This window comes from Labrus mixtus, chromosome 21 (assembly GCF_963584025.1).
Source record: "Labrus mixtus chromosome 21, fLabMix1.1, whole genome shotgun sequence".
NCBI lineage: Eukaryota > Metazoa > Chordata > Actinopteri > Labriformes > Labridae > Labrus > Labrus mixtus.
The window spans coordinates 15,786,176-15,800,281 of NC_083632.1; the positions used below are offsets into that span (position 1 = coordinate 15,786,176).

Genomic DNA, 14,106 nt, shown 5'->3' on the forward strand with positions numbered 1-14,106 from the left:
CTTGTGAAAACAGGACTCTTCTTTCCTCATGTTTATTATTTTCAGTGCTTTGTTAATATACTCCTCTGTCCGTGAAAGAACGATGTCTGCTGCAGTTTTATTTAATAAGAAAAATAAAATGTGAAAATTAACGGGAAGTACAGACGTGTGTTTAACCACAGAACAGTCGTCATCTATTCTACAGCTCAAATATCAGCCTGTGTTTAAAGAAAGTCACATCAGAAAGGTATATAATGTGATTACTATAAAACTGATTAATCACATGGACATGATAAAATCACAATTTTATGTAATGCACATTATTCTATTAATCACATGAACACAATGTGTCCTCACACCACTTCCTGTGTCTGTGTTCAGCGCGATTGAAAAGCGGAGACGTTCATATGTGTGTGATGAAGGTCCATGCAGTGCAGAGTGACATTACAGTAAACAGTTGTCCGAGTGGCTGATTAATGGAAAATGTGGAGCGTTTATTATGAAACCAGACTGAGAGCCAAAACACACACAGAGCGGTTAATGTGAGACAGTCGAGCACCAAGCATGGACATCAGAGCAGCTCTGTTTCTACCCAGGTTCAATGAAGCTCAACAGAGTTCAATCTGTCCCGCTCTCCGGTTCAACAAAACCACATATTTGTCTTTTACAACAATAACTCTTGCTGCTGCACTTACAATGAACATTCTTAGTGTGCAGGATACAAACCACTACATCACTATAACTTCTTAAACAACTTGTCACAACAATTCATTCTAAAGCTTATACTTCCCTCCAAATCCAATTCTCTCCTGTGATCTGTTGCTCACATACATACTGCTCAGGCTCCATGGTGGACTCCAGGTGATTTCCTTATTACCTGCAGGAGTGAAGGTCACAGGTCGACAGCTTCTCCTTCAGCCTCAAACAGAACTTCATTAACGCACACATCTGCAGCAATATCAATAAAAGCATTACTGCAATTTTTGATCATTTCAAAAGATACTTGAGTCCAGATGAATCTGCATTACTCCATCCCTGATGAGTTATGAACTGAATTCACTTTGATGAAACACACAAACTGTTGATTGTTATCATCCTCGGTCCATGTCTGCTGATAACTGTGTTTTTGTCAAAGCTGATCCTGACGTTAGATGGACTTATTCAGTGTTTCTAGTTAATTTAATTGTTGACTTTTAAGTTTCTTTCTTTTTTTGCTGTTTCATTTTTCAGGTTGCCTTGTTCATTTATTGACCTGACTGTATCATTAAGGTCTTAGTCTCTACTGGCCTTGTTTTCTAGCTCCGAGTTACTGCTGGTGTCACTTTGTTAGTTTCAGGTCATCCAGGCATTTTCTTCCTCTCATCTGGCGGCAGGATGTGGTGGCAGCAGGTTCAGCAAGTTAGCCCAGATGTCGCTCTCCTGGGCAGCGGTTTCCAACTCTTCCTGTTGGTATGCAAGGTGTTCCCATAACAAAGTGGATATATGATCCCTTCAGTGAGCTCTGGGTCTACCCTGGGGTCTCTCATGCAGAGAAGCGTGTCCTTAGACTTGGAGGATCTGACCCTCATCCTGACCGCTTCACACTCGGCTCTAAACTGCCCCAGTGCCTGCTAGAGGTTCCAGCCTGAATGAGCCAACAGAACAATATCATCTGCAAAAAGCGGAGATATGATTCTGAAGCCCCCAAACCAGAAACCCTCCTCACCCCGACTGTGCCTTGAGATCCTGTCCATGAAGATCACAAACAGAATCTAACAAGGGGCAACCCTAGTTGAGGCCAACACGCACAGGGAACGTGTCTGACTGTGCTGAAGATTTGGACATTGCTCTCAGGTCATAATGGGAACAAGTTGCCCGCAGCAACTGTCCCTGGACCCCATATTCCCACAGTACCCCCCACAGTACCGTGCGAGGGACATGACCTGTGAGGGTAAAGAGCTGGTCCACTGTGCCACAGTCAGGACAGAATTGGCATGGTACCTCCTGTATCCAAGGTTTACCGATAGGCAGGAATGAGGCTGAGCAGTGTGATAACCCTTTAGTTCGGAGCACACCACCACTCCGGGTTGCAACTCCGTAGGAATTGTCCCAGACCTCCACTGAGAGGTGAGTCAGCCAAGATGCCCAACAATGTCCAAAGCCTTCAGCATCTCAGGTATAATCTCATCTACACATGGTACCTGCAGCTGAGGCGCTTTTTGACTACTTCTGCCAAGGATGTAGGTGAGTTTTCCACTGGGTCTTTAAACTCTGCCCTCTTCATCAGAAGATGTTGTTGGTTGGCTTTGTGAGTCCCTTAAAGTGTGCCGTCTGGCAACATCCCCAGTCATGATCAGTAGATTTTCATCCTGCTGAGAACAGTCTGAGCCAAGCCCTGCTTTTCCCTCCCGAGTTCTCCCACACTTTTCTAGAACTTATTTGAGGCCAACCTAAAGTCTGTCTACATAGCCTTCCCAAACTCCTCCCACACCAAACCTTTTTCCTCTGCAACCACTGAAGCCACATCCCATGAGCCACTTGTTACCTGTCTGCAGGTTTCAGAGACCCCTGAGCTTACCCAGCTGGTGTTCATCAGCAAAGTTTAGGTTGCTGTCATGACCGGCAGTGGTGACTTTGAACTGGGACCACTTAGACACATGTCCCCAACCTTTCCCGGGATGCTCAAGAAATTTTTCTGAAGGAAGGAATTCAATATTTTGTGGTCTCCGCCAGACAGCTCAGTTCAACTCTTCACCCCCAATTGTCCAAGACATACGAAACAAATCAGATGGTTTGATGTTTTTTGGTTTAAGGTACCCTTATGAACCACCCTATGCTTGAACATGGTGTTTGTTTTGTCCAATCCATGACTAGCACAGAAGTCCAATAACAAAGAAATACTCCACCTGCTTTTAGGTGCAAAGGTACAAACCACAGTCAGAGCCTTCATCACTGAAACTTGCAGTTATAGAGAAGTGATCCTGTCATTCATCAGGGAAAGCTCCACCGCAGCAGCCCTCTGAGTTCTGTTCCTCTGCTCACCTGCCACCATCTCAGTAATTTTCCACGTTCCCACCTCGTTGGCTCACTTGTAATCCAGCCAGTATTTTTACTTTCTCTGCTCACTCACTCAGTGCCAGATTGTTCGTGTCATCTCAATGTAGGACTCTCCAACACTCACCTGGACTGATTCCCTGCTCACCTCTGCTGATGTGACATAATCTTAGAAATCTTCTGTCCCGGATCCAGAGTTATGTCTTAACGTTTCTGCTTTCTGTCAGACTACAGCTCCCCCCCGCCCCTTTCAGCTACCTGATTACTTACCTGTTGAGAGACTCAACCTGTTGAGAGACTCAACAGGAGACCAGTTCAGAGACTTTCCCTGTGTCACTGAGGACACTTACCTGCTGGCTCCCTGTATCTCTGCCTGTGTCAGACTCACCTCACGCTTGCTCCTTTCTTGTTCCTCCCCTTTTACTGAGTGCTAACCATGTTCTGGACCTGCTGCTTCCTCTAACACGCCTCCTGCTTGCTCCTGGGCGATACAGAGTCCCTTAAATGAATTGTTAGCGAGTTTGTGTGTGCTATCACCTTTTACCCCAGACACCTGTCCGCCAGTCCGGCGCCTTCCAAACACTCAAACAGCTTTAAGCCTGTAAACTGAACTGAACTGTTATTACCTGCCTGTTTGTTCCTGTACCTGCTGAAAGTAAAGATTACAAACTGACACAAAGACACAAGCAAGAGTCCACCGGGGCAGAGTACAATCAGGCAGGATTATTAAACAGTCAGGTTCTATACACTGTCAGTCAAAATCACAGGTAAACAAACCCAGAGGAGCAGACAAAAGGCAGGGTTAAAAAACTCACAAAAGGGAAACACAAGATAAACTCACTTGGAAAATACTCAGACGAGGTACACCAAAGAATACACAACGAACTGGCAACATGAAGGAGGACGCACAACGGGTAAATATGCAAACAATGAGAGGATAAGGAGACGCAGGTGAGTTCAGTCAGCTGACACGCAAGGTGGGAAACACCAGGAGCAGGATCTAGAAGACAGAGACAATGGTGAGTAACAAAATAAAACAGGAAATTATTAAATAAAAAACAACTTAAAGTCTGGACGGAGCGTCAATAACCAAGATCTCTGTCTTTAACTCTGTGCGTGTTTCTGTGTCACACTTCGCAACGTGAACTTATTGACCTCATGTCGTATCCTGTGTTGTCAGAGAGATCGGACGTGTTTTCATTTAAACGCCTCAACTCCTTTTCTCAGGTTAAAAGTCAAACTGATATCCAACTAATGTCCTTATTGGACACTCCTGTGTGTGTGTGTGTGCGTGTGTGTGTGTGTGTGTGTGCGTGCGCCTGCGTGTGTGTGTGTGTGTTTTGGGTTCATGAGAGTCTGACCACTGGCTTCACACTATATAAGAGTGACCAACCATATGTCCTTGTTTGGTCAGGAGAGCTCCTGAAGAATTCATCAAGCATCCTTTACCAGTCAGTGTGTGTGTGTGTGTGTGTGTGTGTGTGTGTGTGTGTGTGTTGTGTGTTGTGTGTGTGTGTGTGTGTGTGAGGATTACTACAGATGAAGAAACAGAGCCGTAGTTTTCTTTCCTCCTCTGAGCTCTGAAGCGTCAGCAGCAGAATCATATGTCCTGTTGTTCATGAATCACATTAATTCAGAATATGTATACAGAAGCCTCTCTGAACTCAAACACTCACAGCTTCCACTCATCCGTCCTTCTTTCACTTTCTGTTTCATCAATTCATCACAGGATGCTCATGTTCTCTTTAACCTGGTTTATTCTGGAGGGTTTCTGGTCATGTTTATTCTGATCTGGGGGGGGGGGGGGGGGGGGGGGTTCTGGTCATGTCCTGGTCTTGTGGTTTCTATCTGTTAAACTGGAGCTGTGTCGCGGCTCTAGGGTCAGGGCTGAATGATTGAATCTGAACCCTGAGGTGACAGAAATGTTTACTGTTGTTCTTATTAGAATCTTTAAACAGAAATATTAACTAGATGTGACCCCCCCTCTCTGACCCCCCTCTGTAACCGTCTCCTGTTTGGATCGGTCAGAGGAGGAGTCATCAGAGGAGGAGGAGGAGGAGTCTGCACAGAGTGAGTGAACTGTGTGAGTCTGCAGACTGAGCAAGAAGCTGCACAGCGGAGCGACATGTCAGACTGAGAACACGCAGACAGGTGAGAGCACTTTATTTATAAACTTTATTATAAACTTTATTTATAAACTTTATTAACTTTATTTATAAACTTTATTATAAACTTTATTTATAAACTTTATAAACTTTATTTATAAACTTTATTTATAAACTTTATGAACTTCTGAATAAATGTATAAATTGTGCGGACAGATTAATTAGTCATCTCTCTCTGTGCTGCTTTGATCAAACGTCATAAATGACATGACTCATCATATTTAATAATCATAAAGTAATAACCACTTTATTTATTCTTATTATCTATAAATATATAAAAATATAATGTGTGTGTGTGTGTGTGTGTGTGTGTGCGCGCGCCTGCGTCCGTTTTAATGCTCTCTCTCTGCAGGTCGTTCTGATGGTTCTGGCTTTAATTAGTACAGCCTGTATTAGTAATGTCATCTATTCTTTACAGGCTATGCTAATCTATGCCAGAACCAGCAATGCAAAGAGACTGACCTTTTCATTCTTCTTCATCATCATCATCATCATCCAGGTGTGACAGGTTTGATTGACAGGAGGCTGTTCAGACGTTTCATGATAAAGGTTTGAAGCTGCAGTGAAAATAAAAATACTTCTGTTTAAAACCAGATTTCATCTGAACACCCTGACTCAGCGTTTATATCAAATACAGAGAGATCCTCAGGATAATAAAACATATAATAATAACAATAATAATAATAATAATAATAATGATAATATATAATACAGTCTTATTACACTCATGGAGGTGACCGATGAGTTACGTTCAAATAAATACAACTCTAAAAATGGTCTGATTAAAGATTTGTGTTTAATAATCTGAATTCATGTCATGCATTAGTTTCATGAATTATCGCTCTGTGTGATCTCTTTGAAGACATCTGTTGCTATGGTTACAGGGGGAGGTGAAAGTTCTGGATCAGTGTTGAGACTTAAACTCTCAGCAGGATGATGACCTGGACACGTTGATATAAAATAATATGAATACAATTAAATAAATCCTCACTGAGCGTGAACCTGCTGGATATCATGTCTCTGTAACTGCTTTAGCTCAGTCAGGCTAATGATGCCAACACGTTCTCTGTGAATCTGTCCACAATGACAGAAACTTTCAGCATTCCTACAGATCTGAGCAGAAACATCATCCTTCTTTAGATAAGAAAACTTTATTTGTTCTGAATGTCCACGTTACTCTTCTCGTCTCTTTCTGCAGACGATCGTTTGTCATCATGAATCTGACGTTAGACTCCAACTCCGTCCTCACAGGAGCTTCTCCGCCAGGTACGAGGAGCCTCGGATCAGCTGATCTGATCTCTGAACGTTCATATAAATATGGAATACATTTCATTGCATAACCTGACTTAACCCAATAAGGCAGCTGTGGGTCGGTGGTAGAGGTTGGGGGTTCGATCTCCAGCTCCTGTAGCCTCTACCATCAGTGTCTGAACGGACGAGTTAATACTGATGGAGTCTTCACTCAGCAGCCTTTACCATGTGTGAATGTGTATGAATGGACGAGTTAATACTGATAGTCTTTCCGCAGCAGCCTCTACCATCAGTGTGTGAGTGTGTAGGTGTGACCTGCGGTGTAAAAGCTTTTTGAGTAGCCAGAAGAATAGAAAATAAATATACAAGCTCAAGGCCATTTACTATTAGAAGCTTTTTTTAATTATTTTTTTTTAAACAGAAGCATCATCTTAATCAAGTTTAGTTATAAAAAAAAAAATAATTAAAAAGGAACACAAAGCATAAAATAATTGAAGGGAAAATAGATATGTAAGGAGAGTCTGAGGTTGATCCTGTTGAGTGATGTTGTGTTCACCTGTTTCTCTCAGGTGTGTCCTATCGGGGGATGTCCATGTTATTAGACAGTGATGGAGGCTGGATGCTTCATAATGTGAGCGACGTCTCTCTGCAAACAGGAAACGTTTCTGCAGCTAACAGCACGCTAACGACGCCAGAGGTCGAGTTTGACCCATTAGGAGGACACACTGTGTTGCAGGTAACAAACATCTGGAGACTATTTTTAATATTGTGTTAGTTTAATAATGTCATACTGCATAAGAAATAAACAGACACTAAGAAACACAGTTTAATACCTGTTTAACTGTCAGTAAATCACACCTGATAGAGATAGACACACTGCAGGACAACGTTCACTGCAGGTTGAATTAGTCCAGAGCAGAGCATGCTGGCACAGTAAATTCCTGGTCTTCAGTAGCGAGGAATCATAACCATCAGACAACACTAAGCTCCTCTCCTCTCATGGAGGCTCCAAAGCTTCGGGGATTTTCCGGCTCATTTGAATCAGGAGCTCAGAGTTCTGGTTCCAAGATAAACTGTGAGTCTGAGGAACGCTGTGAGAGCTGTTTAGATCCATTAATCTCCAGATTTATTTTAAAACAACACAGGAAGTAATATCTGCTGCACCATCTGACTCTCTAAAGCTCCTGTTGTTATTAATAATGGAAACATCACGCAGGTATCTTCATACAAAAACTGAGGTATAATGATTAATAATTCATTCTCCTGCAAAAACCACACTGAAATAATCTGTAAAAACACAGAGTTAATTTCCCTCATCCAGTCATTTTACTTCTGTTTAATAACACCTGACAGTCCACCTTTTCAGTTCCTAACTGTTCGGACCAATTAGAATGGTTTAAAGACTCTGTGTATCACGTTTAGTTGAAAAATCAAAGTTAAGGACCCAAGTTCAGAACTAAAAACTATATTTATTAAACAAAAAGGCCAAAGGCAAACATAACTTACTTCCTTCAAGAACTAAACTAAAAATCCAGAAAACCACAAGTCACAAGGAAAACACTGGTAGCTGCCGACCGACCGACCGACCGACCGACCGACCGACCGACCGACCGACCGACCGACCGACCGACCGACCGACCGACCGACCGACCTAGACTGACACGTAACACTGACATACAACAATGAACTGACACAGAGAGGTGGAAACACAGAGACTAAATAGACACAGGGGTAATCAAACACAGGTGAGACTAACAAGACACAGGTGAGGACAATCAGAGCAATCTGGAGGGAAACACACAGAGGCAGGAATAAAATACAAGAACTACTGAGGACAACTACAAAACTAAATTATGAAACAGTGAAGACACACAGAACTCAAGAATGTAACAAAACACACAAGAACATAAAGAAACACTAGGATACCAAGTTACAAAATAACAGACGAAACACTAAAGACTAAACTAGAAAACACACAAGAGAAACAACACCAGGGAAAAATGAGAATTATACTGACGGACTCTTTACACAGCAGCCTCTACCATCAGCTCTATGTTCCCTCAGACCTATGTTGACCTAAGCTGTCAATCAAACCCTGGTGTGGAACAAAGGCCCTTTTTCAAACCAACCCCTACACACTCCCCCTCCGTCAGAAGTCACACTCGCAACTGAATGAAGTCCCCTTCATCAAGGTGTAGGGTAGAAATACAGCGGCAGGCTTTGGGACAAACTTCCCTCTCTCAGGAGGAAACAGGAACTGTGTGTTAGCATGGTTACTCAGCGGTATCTTACGGGAACGGCTTTTTTTTGTAGCTAATGCATTCTGTAAAAATATTTATGTAGCCTAGATTATTCTTCTTCTTTAGTTATATTAGTGTAGACTTATAACAAAACTATTAGATTGAGCTTACATTGTTTATTGTAATTTATAATTTAAGTTAATTTATTGTAATTTTTAGATCAGGTTGTCCTAAATTAATGCAAAGACAAGGATAATGTCGTTGAACATCAGAGCAGCAAATAGTGTATTTTTTTGTTGTTGAATTGAGACATCAAAAGTAGAAAAATAAGAAATAAATATTAACAGCGAAAAGTTTTCTGCAACATGATTTAATATTATTTTGTTTTTGCGACAGTCCCTGTAAATATAAAATACTTTACAATAAATAAACATAAATTTGATCCTCAATACACATTTGAAGTTGTTTACGTCTGTATGACGATATTAAATGTCTATCTTAGTTTGAGCAGTGTTTTTAGGCACTTGAACTCACAGGTTGCTTCCTCCATGACGACCAGACACAATAGACGTTGCACGTGATCCGAAAGTCGGCATCGGTGGAGGGTTTTATAACCCACTACCACTCCCCGCTAATTGGTTTGGGACGGACTTAATATGGCAGACCCTCCGCGGGGACGCGCAAACAGAGGGGTAGTGGGTAGGGGTAGGGTGTAGTGGCTGGTTTGAAAAAGGGCCAAACTGTAGAGAGACTGCTTGAAACGGTTTGTCTCTGTCCCCTTTCTTTTGGACTTGGTTCGTTTGTTGTAACGAGAACCAGCCTCAATCTGACCCAACTACAGGAAGGTTTTTTTTTATATTAAACCAGGTAACGTAGCAATGGTCCTCTCTATTCATCTAAAACCTGTTATAAATATTATCAATATCACTATTATTTACACAACTGCTGTTCATAAATATGAATCATTCCTGTGATTTCCATCCCCGCAGTAGCCACAATTTAAGAATCTGTCAGACCACCAACAAAGAAAGAACAATCTTTTACTGTATTTTCACTTACATTTAAGATTTACTGAACTCTCTTGATCACGATATACCAACAAAAGAGTCCCCACGATCCAAATCCAGTAAAAGATTGAATCCAAACACATCCAAGATCCACGGATTGATTCAAATTTGCCATCACTATTCTAAATATCCCTCTGTGTTTGTAACATATCATAGTTCATGTTCTGGAATTAAATTTTCGAATTAGAAATATCCAAAAGATGGTGGCACTCTTACCTTTGGGTGACACCAATTTTGGCAAATTACGACCTTCCATTTAACTCTTCCAAGGCTGGTGTCTGGTGTCCACCCCTCTTCTGATGTATTTATACTTGGCCAGCTGCACGCAACTGTGCCGATGAATGATGTTTCTTGTAGCCAATGCAATTCTTAACATGTGAAGAACATGCTGCCTCTTTGTATACATCCAAGATTTTTACTGCTAGGAATTTCGACTGATCAGAAAGCATTTTGCTCACGTATCACACGTTTTGTTCTGCTTGTAAATGTCCCCGTTTCAACACAGACTAAACTTCAGGTAATTATGCAACAGAACAAACTGGTCCATGATTCAGACCAGAGCAAACAATCTATGGGTGTGAAGATGCCCTAAGTTTAGAAACTATGAATTATATTCATAAAAAAAGTGAATCAAAAATTAACCAGAGCAGAACTATGTTGAACGCCAAGACAAACTTTAACAGCCCTGCTGTGAAACTATTTAAGTTCTTTCTATCAGGAAGGCACAGACTTATTCATATTCAAACATTGAAAAGATAAAAAAAAGACAATAAGGAACGCTCTGCTGTTAATAAAGGTGTGATATCCCCTAATCAGTTTCTCACAGAAGTTGACCATCCTCTCTGTTTCTTCCTCCTCTTCAGGTGATCATCATCGTCTTCCTCACTGGATCTCTCTCTCTGATGACTGTGGTTGGAAACATCTTGGTGTTGGTGTCCTTTAAGATCAATAAAGCCCTGAAGACTGTGAATAATTACTACCTGCTCAGCCTGGCATTCGCAGACCTGACCATAGGGACTCTATCCATGAACCTGTACACAACCTACATCATCATGAACCAGTGGGCTCTGGGCCCCGTGGTCTGTGACCTCTGGCTTGCCATCGACTACGTGGCCAGCAATGCCTCAGTCATGAACCTGCTTGTTATCAGCTTTGATAGGTAGCACAACTTTATTAGAGCCGAAGCATCAAACTATTCTTTCTTTATTTCCGTGTGAACAGTTCTGGCAGCTTTGGCTGCTTTAAAATGCCCTAAAACACGTGGAAATTTGGACACTAATCAGAAACAGTGAAAATGTTGATATTTTACAGGTCTGGAACATAGGTCAAAGCTCAAAGTGGTAACGTTCACCTACATGTATGAAATTTGGTAGGTATATGTGGCTTGATGAGATTTGCAAAAACGCCTATTTGAGCCATATCCCAATTCTAACAGAAAATAAGCCATTTTGAATAAATTAGTAGAAATCTATGTATTAGGACCATTTCCAGGGGTTGACTCCTACTAGGCCGTTCATCTGATTCACCTCAAAGTTGTTGTAAAGCTAGAAGAAGCCTTAATGATAAAAAGTTATTAAACTCATGAATAAAACTCGAAGGGCTTGTCCTCAGGGAGCCATCAAAGGTACGTTATTTGCCAGGAAACCAGAAGTAGTTTTGATCTCAACTATTCAAAATTTGACCCAATGTTTTTATTTATGATAGGAGTATCAGCCTGAACACGTTTTAATTTTAATATGCAGTCATAATGCCACCTAGTGGCAACAGGAAATCATGTTTTTAATCTAAGCTTTACAGTTCCTAGTTGGTTGAACCATAGCCACATCAAATTTGCTCTTGAAACTAGTAAGACTTTGGTCTCACTCTGTTTTGTGACCTGTTGATGTTTTCTCTTCCTCTGCACTAACTCTCAGGTACTTCTCTGTGACCCGACCATTGACCTACCGAGCCAAACGTACCACAAAGCGGGCCATGACGATGATCTGCTTGGCCTGGTCCACCTCCTTCATCCTCTGGGCTCCGGCCATTTTGTTCTGGCAGTACATCGTGGGAGAGCGGACTGTCCAACCCAACGAGTGCTACATCCAATTCCTGTCCGAGCCCGTCATTACCTTCTGCACTGCCATCGCTGCCTTCTACCTGCCCGTCACCATCATGGCCACCCTGTTCTGGAAGATCTTTCAGGAGACAGAGAAACGGGCCAAAGAATTCCAAGGACTAAAGGGATCCGGGGCAGGAAACAAATCTGGCCAGGCTCAGAATCAGGGGGGCGGGAGTGGACGAGGAGGAGGAGAAGCAGCGACCAACAGTCAGAAGGATTCTTCAGCCATGCAGCGACAGATGAGCTCTCAGAGCAGCAGCAGCTATGACCTGAACCAGACCACCTCCGAAAAGAACAACAGCATCCCTGGAGGAGGAGCAGGAGGAGGGGGAAGGTGCGCAGCCTTCTGCTTTAAGTGTTCATCACTGCTGCCAGGTCGACACGCCTCAAGGAGGTCCATCAACACGACCACAGCGGGCGAGGCGGAGCACAACAGCTGTGACAGCCTGAACAACAACGAAGAGGAAGAGGAGGAGGAGGAGGGCGATGGGGAGGACCCAACAAGAGCACCATCAGGTCTGACAAAACACTGGTAAATAGTTTCATTATAATATATATAAATATACATATAAAACATCATATTTATCCGACTGTCTGTCTGTCTGTCTGTCTACAGATACAAAATCGAAGAAGAAAAAAAACAAGGATAAACAATCCATCAAAGAAGGAAAATCTAACTCTTTGACATCATCACCAGCAGACCAATCGGCTGCCAAACGTTTTGCCTCCAAGGCAAAGACAGAGATCAACAAGCGAAAGACTGACAAGAAGGCTAATGAGAAGAAGGCGAATGATAAGAAGGCGGCGCGGACGCTGAGCGCAATCCTGTTCGCCTTCATCACTACGTGGTTACCCTACAACATCATGGTGCTCGTCAACACCTTCTGTCAGGACTGCATCCCAACCACGCTCTGGGCGCTGGGATACTGGCTGTGCTACGTGAACAGCACAGTGAACCCCATGTGCTACGCTCTGTGCAACAAGACATTCAGGACGACCTTCAGAGACATCCTGATGTGTCAGTGGAACCAGAAGAAGAACCAGCCTCAGTTCCAGCAGAGGAAGGCAGTCGCTTTTAAGAAATAACATCACATGAGAACAGAGTGTAAATTCTCTGACTGACTCTGAAGAAACAATCCTGATCAACAATCAGAAAGTGAATGCACCATGAAAAGTGTAATGTCAGGAAACATCCTGAAGCTTTGAACTAAATCTGATTGTAGCCAAACAGGACTTTCCTCAAATCTATCAGAGGAGCCTGATGCTGTTCATAAAAACACTGTTCATGGTCCCAGAGGATTCATCCTCTTAATGAGCCATTATGCTCAAGGACCCTACAACTGTGGAACTACTTTCTGTGCATGTTCATGGTACCCAGAGTATGATATTAATAAACACAACTAGGGATGTTTCTAGGCGACTCATTTCTCAGTCAGTTATACGAAGATTTAGAGTCAGGTTAACTGACTAGTGTAAATGTAAGAAAAATGATTATAAGTATTAAAAATTCTCTGCAGGTTTACAATGTAAGTTGGTTTGCAGAGTGTGGCTAACGTTAGCAGAGCTAGCATCTCCTGCCTTCAGTCCTCCCTGCAGGTTAACTTCCAGATGTCTGTTCTGAATGTTAAGCATCGCTCCGGTCGATGTCTAGTTTAACCTCACACAGCCGACATGTAACTACATTTTCTAGAAAAACGGACGAACCGCCCTGCTCCTATGAGATGCTATCTGTTAACTGTGCTTGTTTACATCCAGAGCAAAGAGAGTAGGACCATTCACCAGAGCTACAGCCAGTCTATGGCTACAGCCCCACCTAGTGGCGGGTGGCTGCGTTGCAATTTAAGCATAACATATGACCGGCATCAAGGGCTAACCTATGAAAAGATTAATGCTTGTTTAACTGACCAGTAATTTTGGGGCTGATGCTTAATTGTTTAGTCGCCTCAACCTGTACATCCCGAAACACAACATAGTTGTTCACTAATGAGAAGGATAAGTGGTCAGTGAGGAAACCCTTTGTGCCCTCGCCACATGCTTTTTCCTACTAATCAGTCACATTACTCAACTCTTGGCGCTAAGTGGCCACCATCTGACATCTACCGGGCTCTCTTAGTTCTTCCAGTAATGAGGTAATTGATTGTGATATAAACCCCTACATCGCTTTCAGCAGACAAACCCTATCTTTCCATCATCCAAGCTTTGCAACACCTGGTTATGTTGCCATGGATACCGGCCTTGCAACAGATCTTATAACCTGACAGAGTATCCAT

General features: G+C 42.5%; 1 protein-coding gene across 2 annotated transcripts; it reads left to right on the forward strand.

Annotated features, from left to right (window-relative positions):
- Positions 1-5,063: 5,063 nt before the first annotated feature.
- chrm3b (cholinergic receptor, muscarinic 3b) lies at positions 5,064-13,249 on the forward strand. Of its 2 annotated transcripts, XM_061028614.1 has the most exons (6): positions 5,064-5,163; positions 6,376-6,443; positions 6,998-7,164; positions 10,599-10,894; positions 11,649-12,352; positions 12,453-13,249. In XM_061028614.1, exons 2-6 carry the CDS (start codon positions 6,392-6,394, stop codon positions 12,920-12,922), a joined length of 1,689 nt encoding a protein of 562 aa, XP_060884597.1. In that variant the 5' UTR covers positions 5,064-5,163; positions 6,376-6,391; the 3' UTR covers positions 12,923-13,249. The 2 variants fall into 2 exon arrangements, with proteins under 2 accessions (XP_060884597.1, XP_060884598.1); XM_061028615.1 differs by lacking the exon at positions 5,064-5,163 and having other exon boundaries at positions 5,258-6,443.
- Positions 13,250-14,106: the final 857 nt, after the last annotated feature.

Excerpts from the sequence above, each read along its gene's own strand:
- chrm3b (XM_061028614.1), top strand. The coding sequence starts at position 6,392 with ATGAATCTGACGTTAGACTCCAACTCCGTCCTCACAGGAGCTTCTCCG. Across the intron at positions 6,444-6,997 it reads CACAGGAGCTTCTCCGCCAG|GTGTGTCCTATCGGGGGATG; the intron begins GTACGAGGAGCC and ends TGTTTCTCTCAG. Across the intron at positions 7,165-10,598 it reads GAGGACACACTGTGTTGCAG|GTGATCATCATCGTCTTCCT; the intron begins GTAACAAACATC and ends CCTCCTCTTCAG.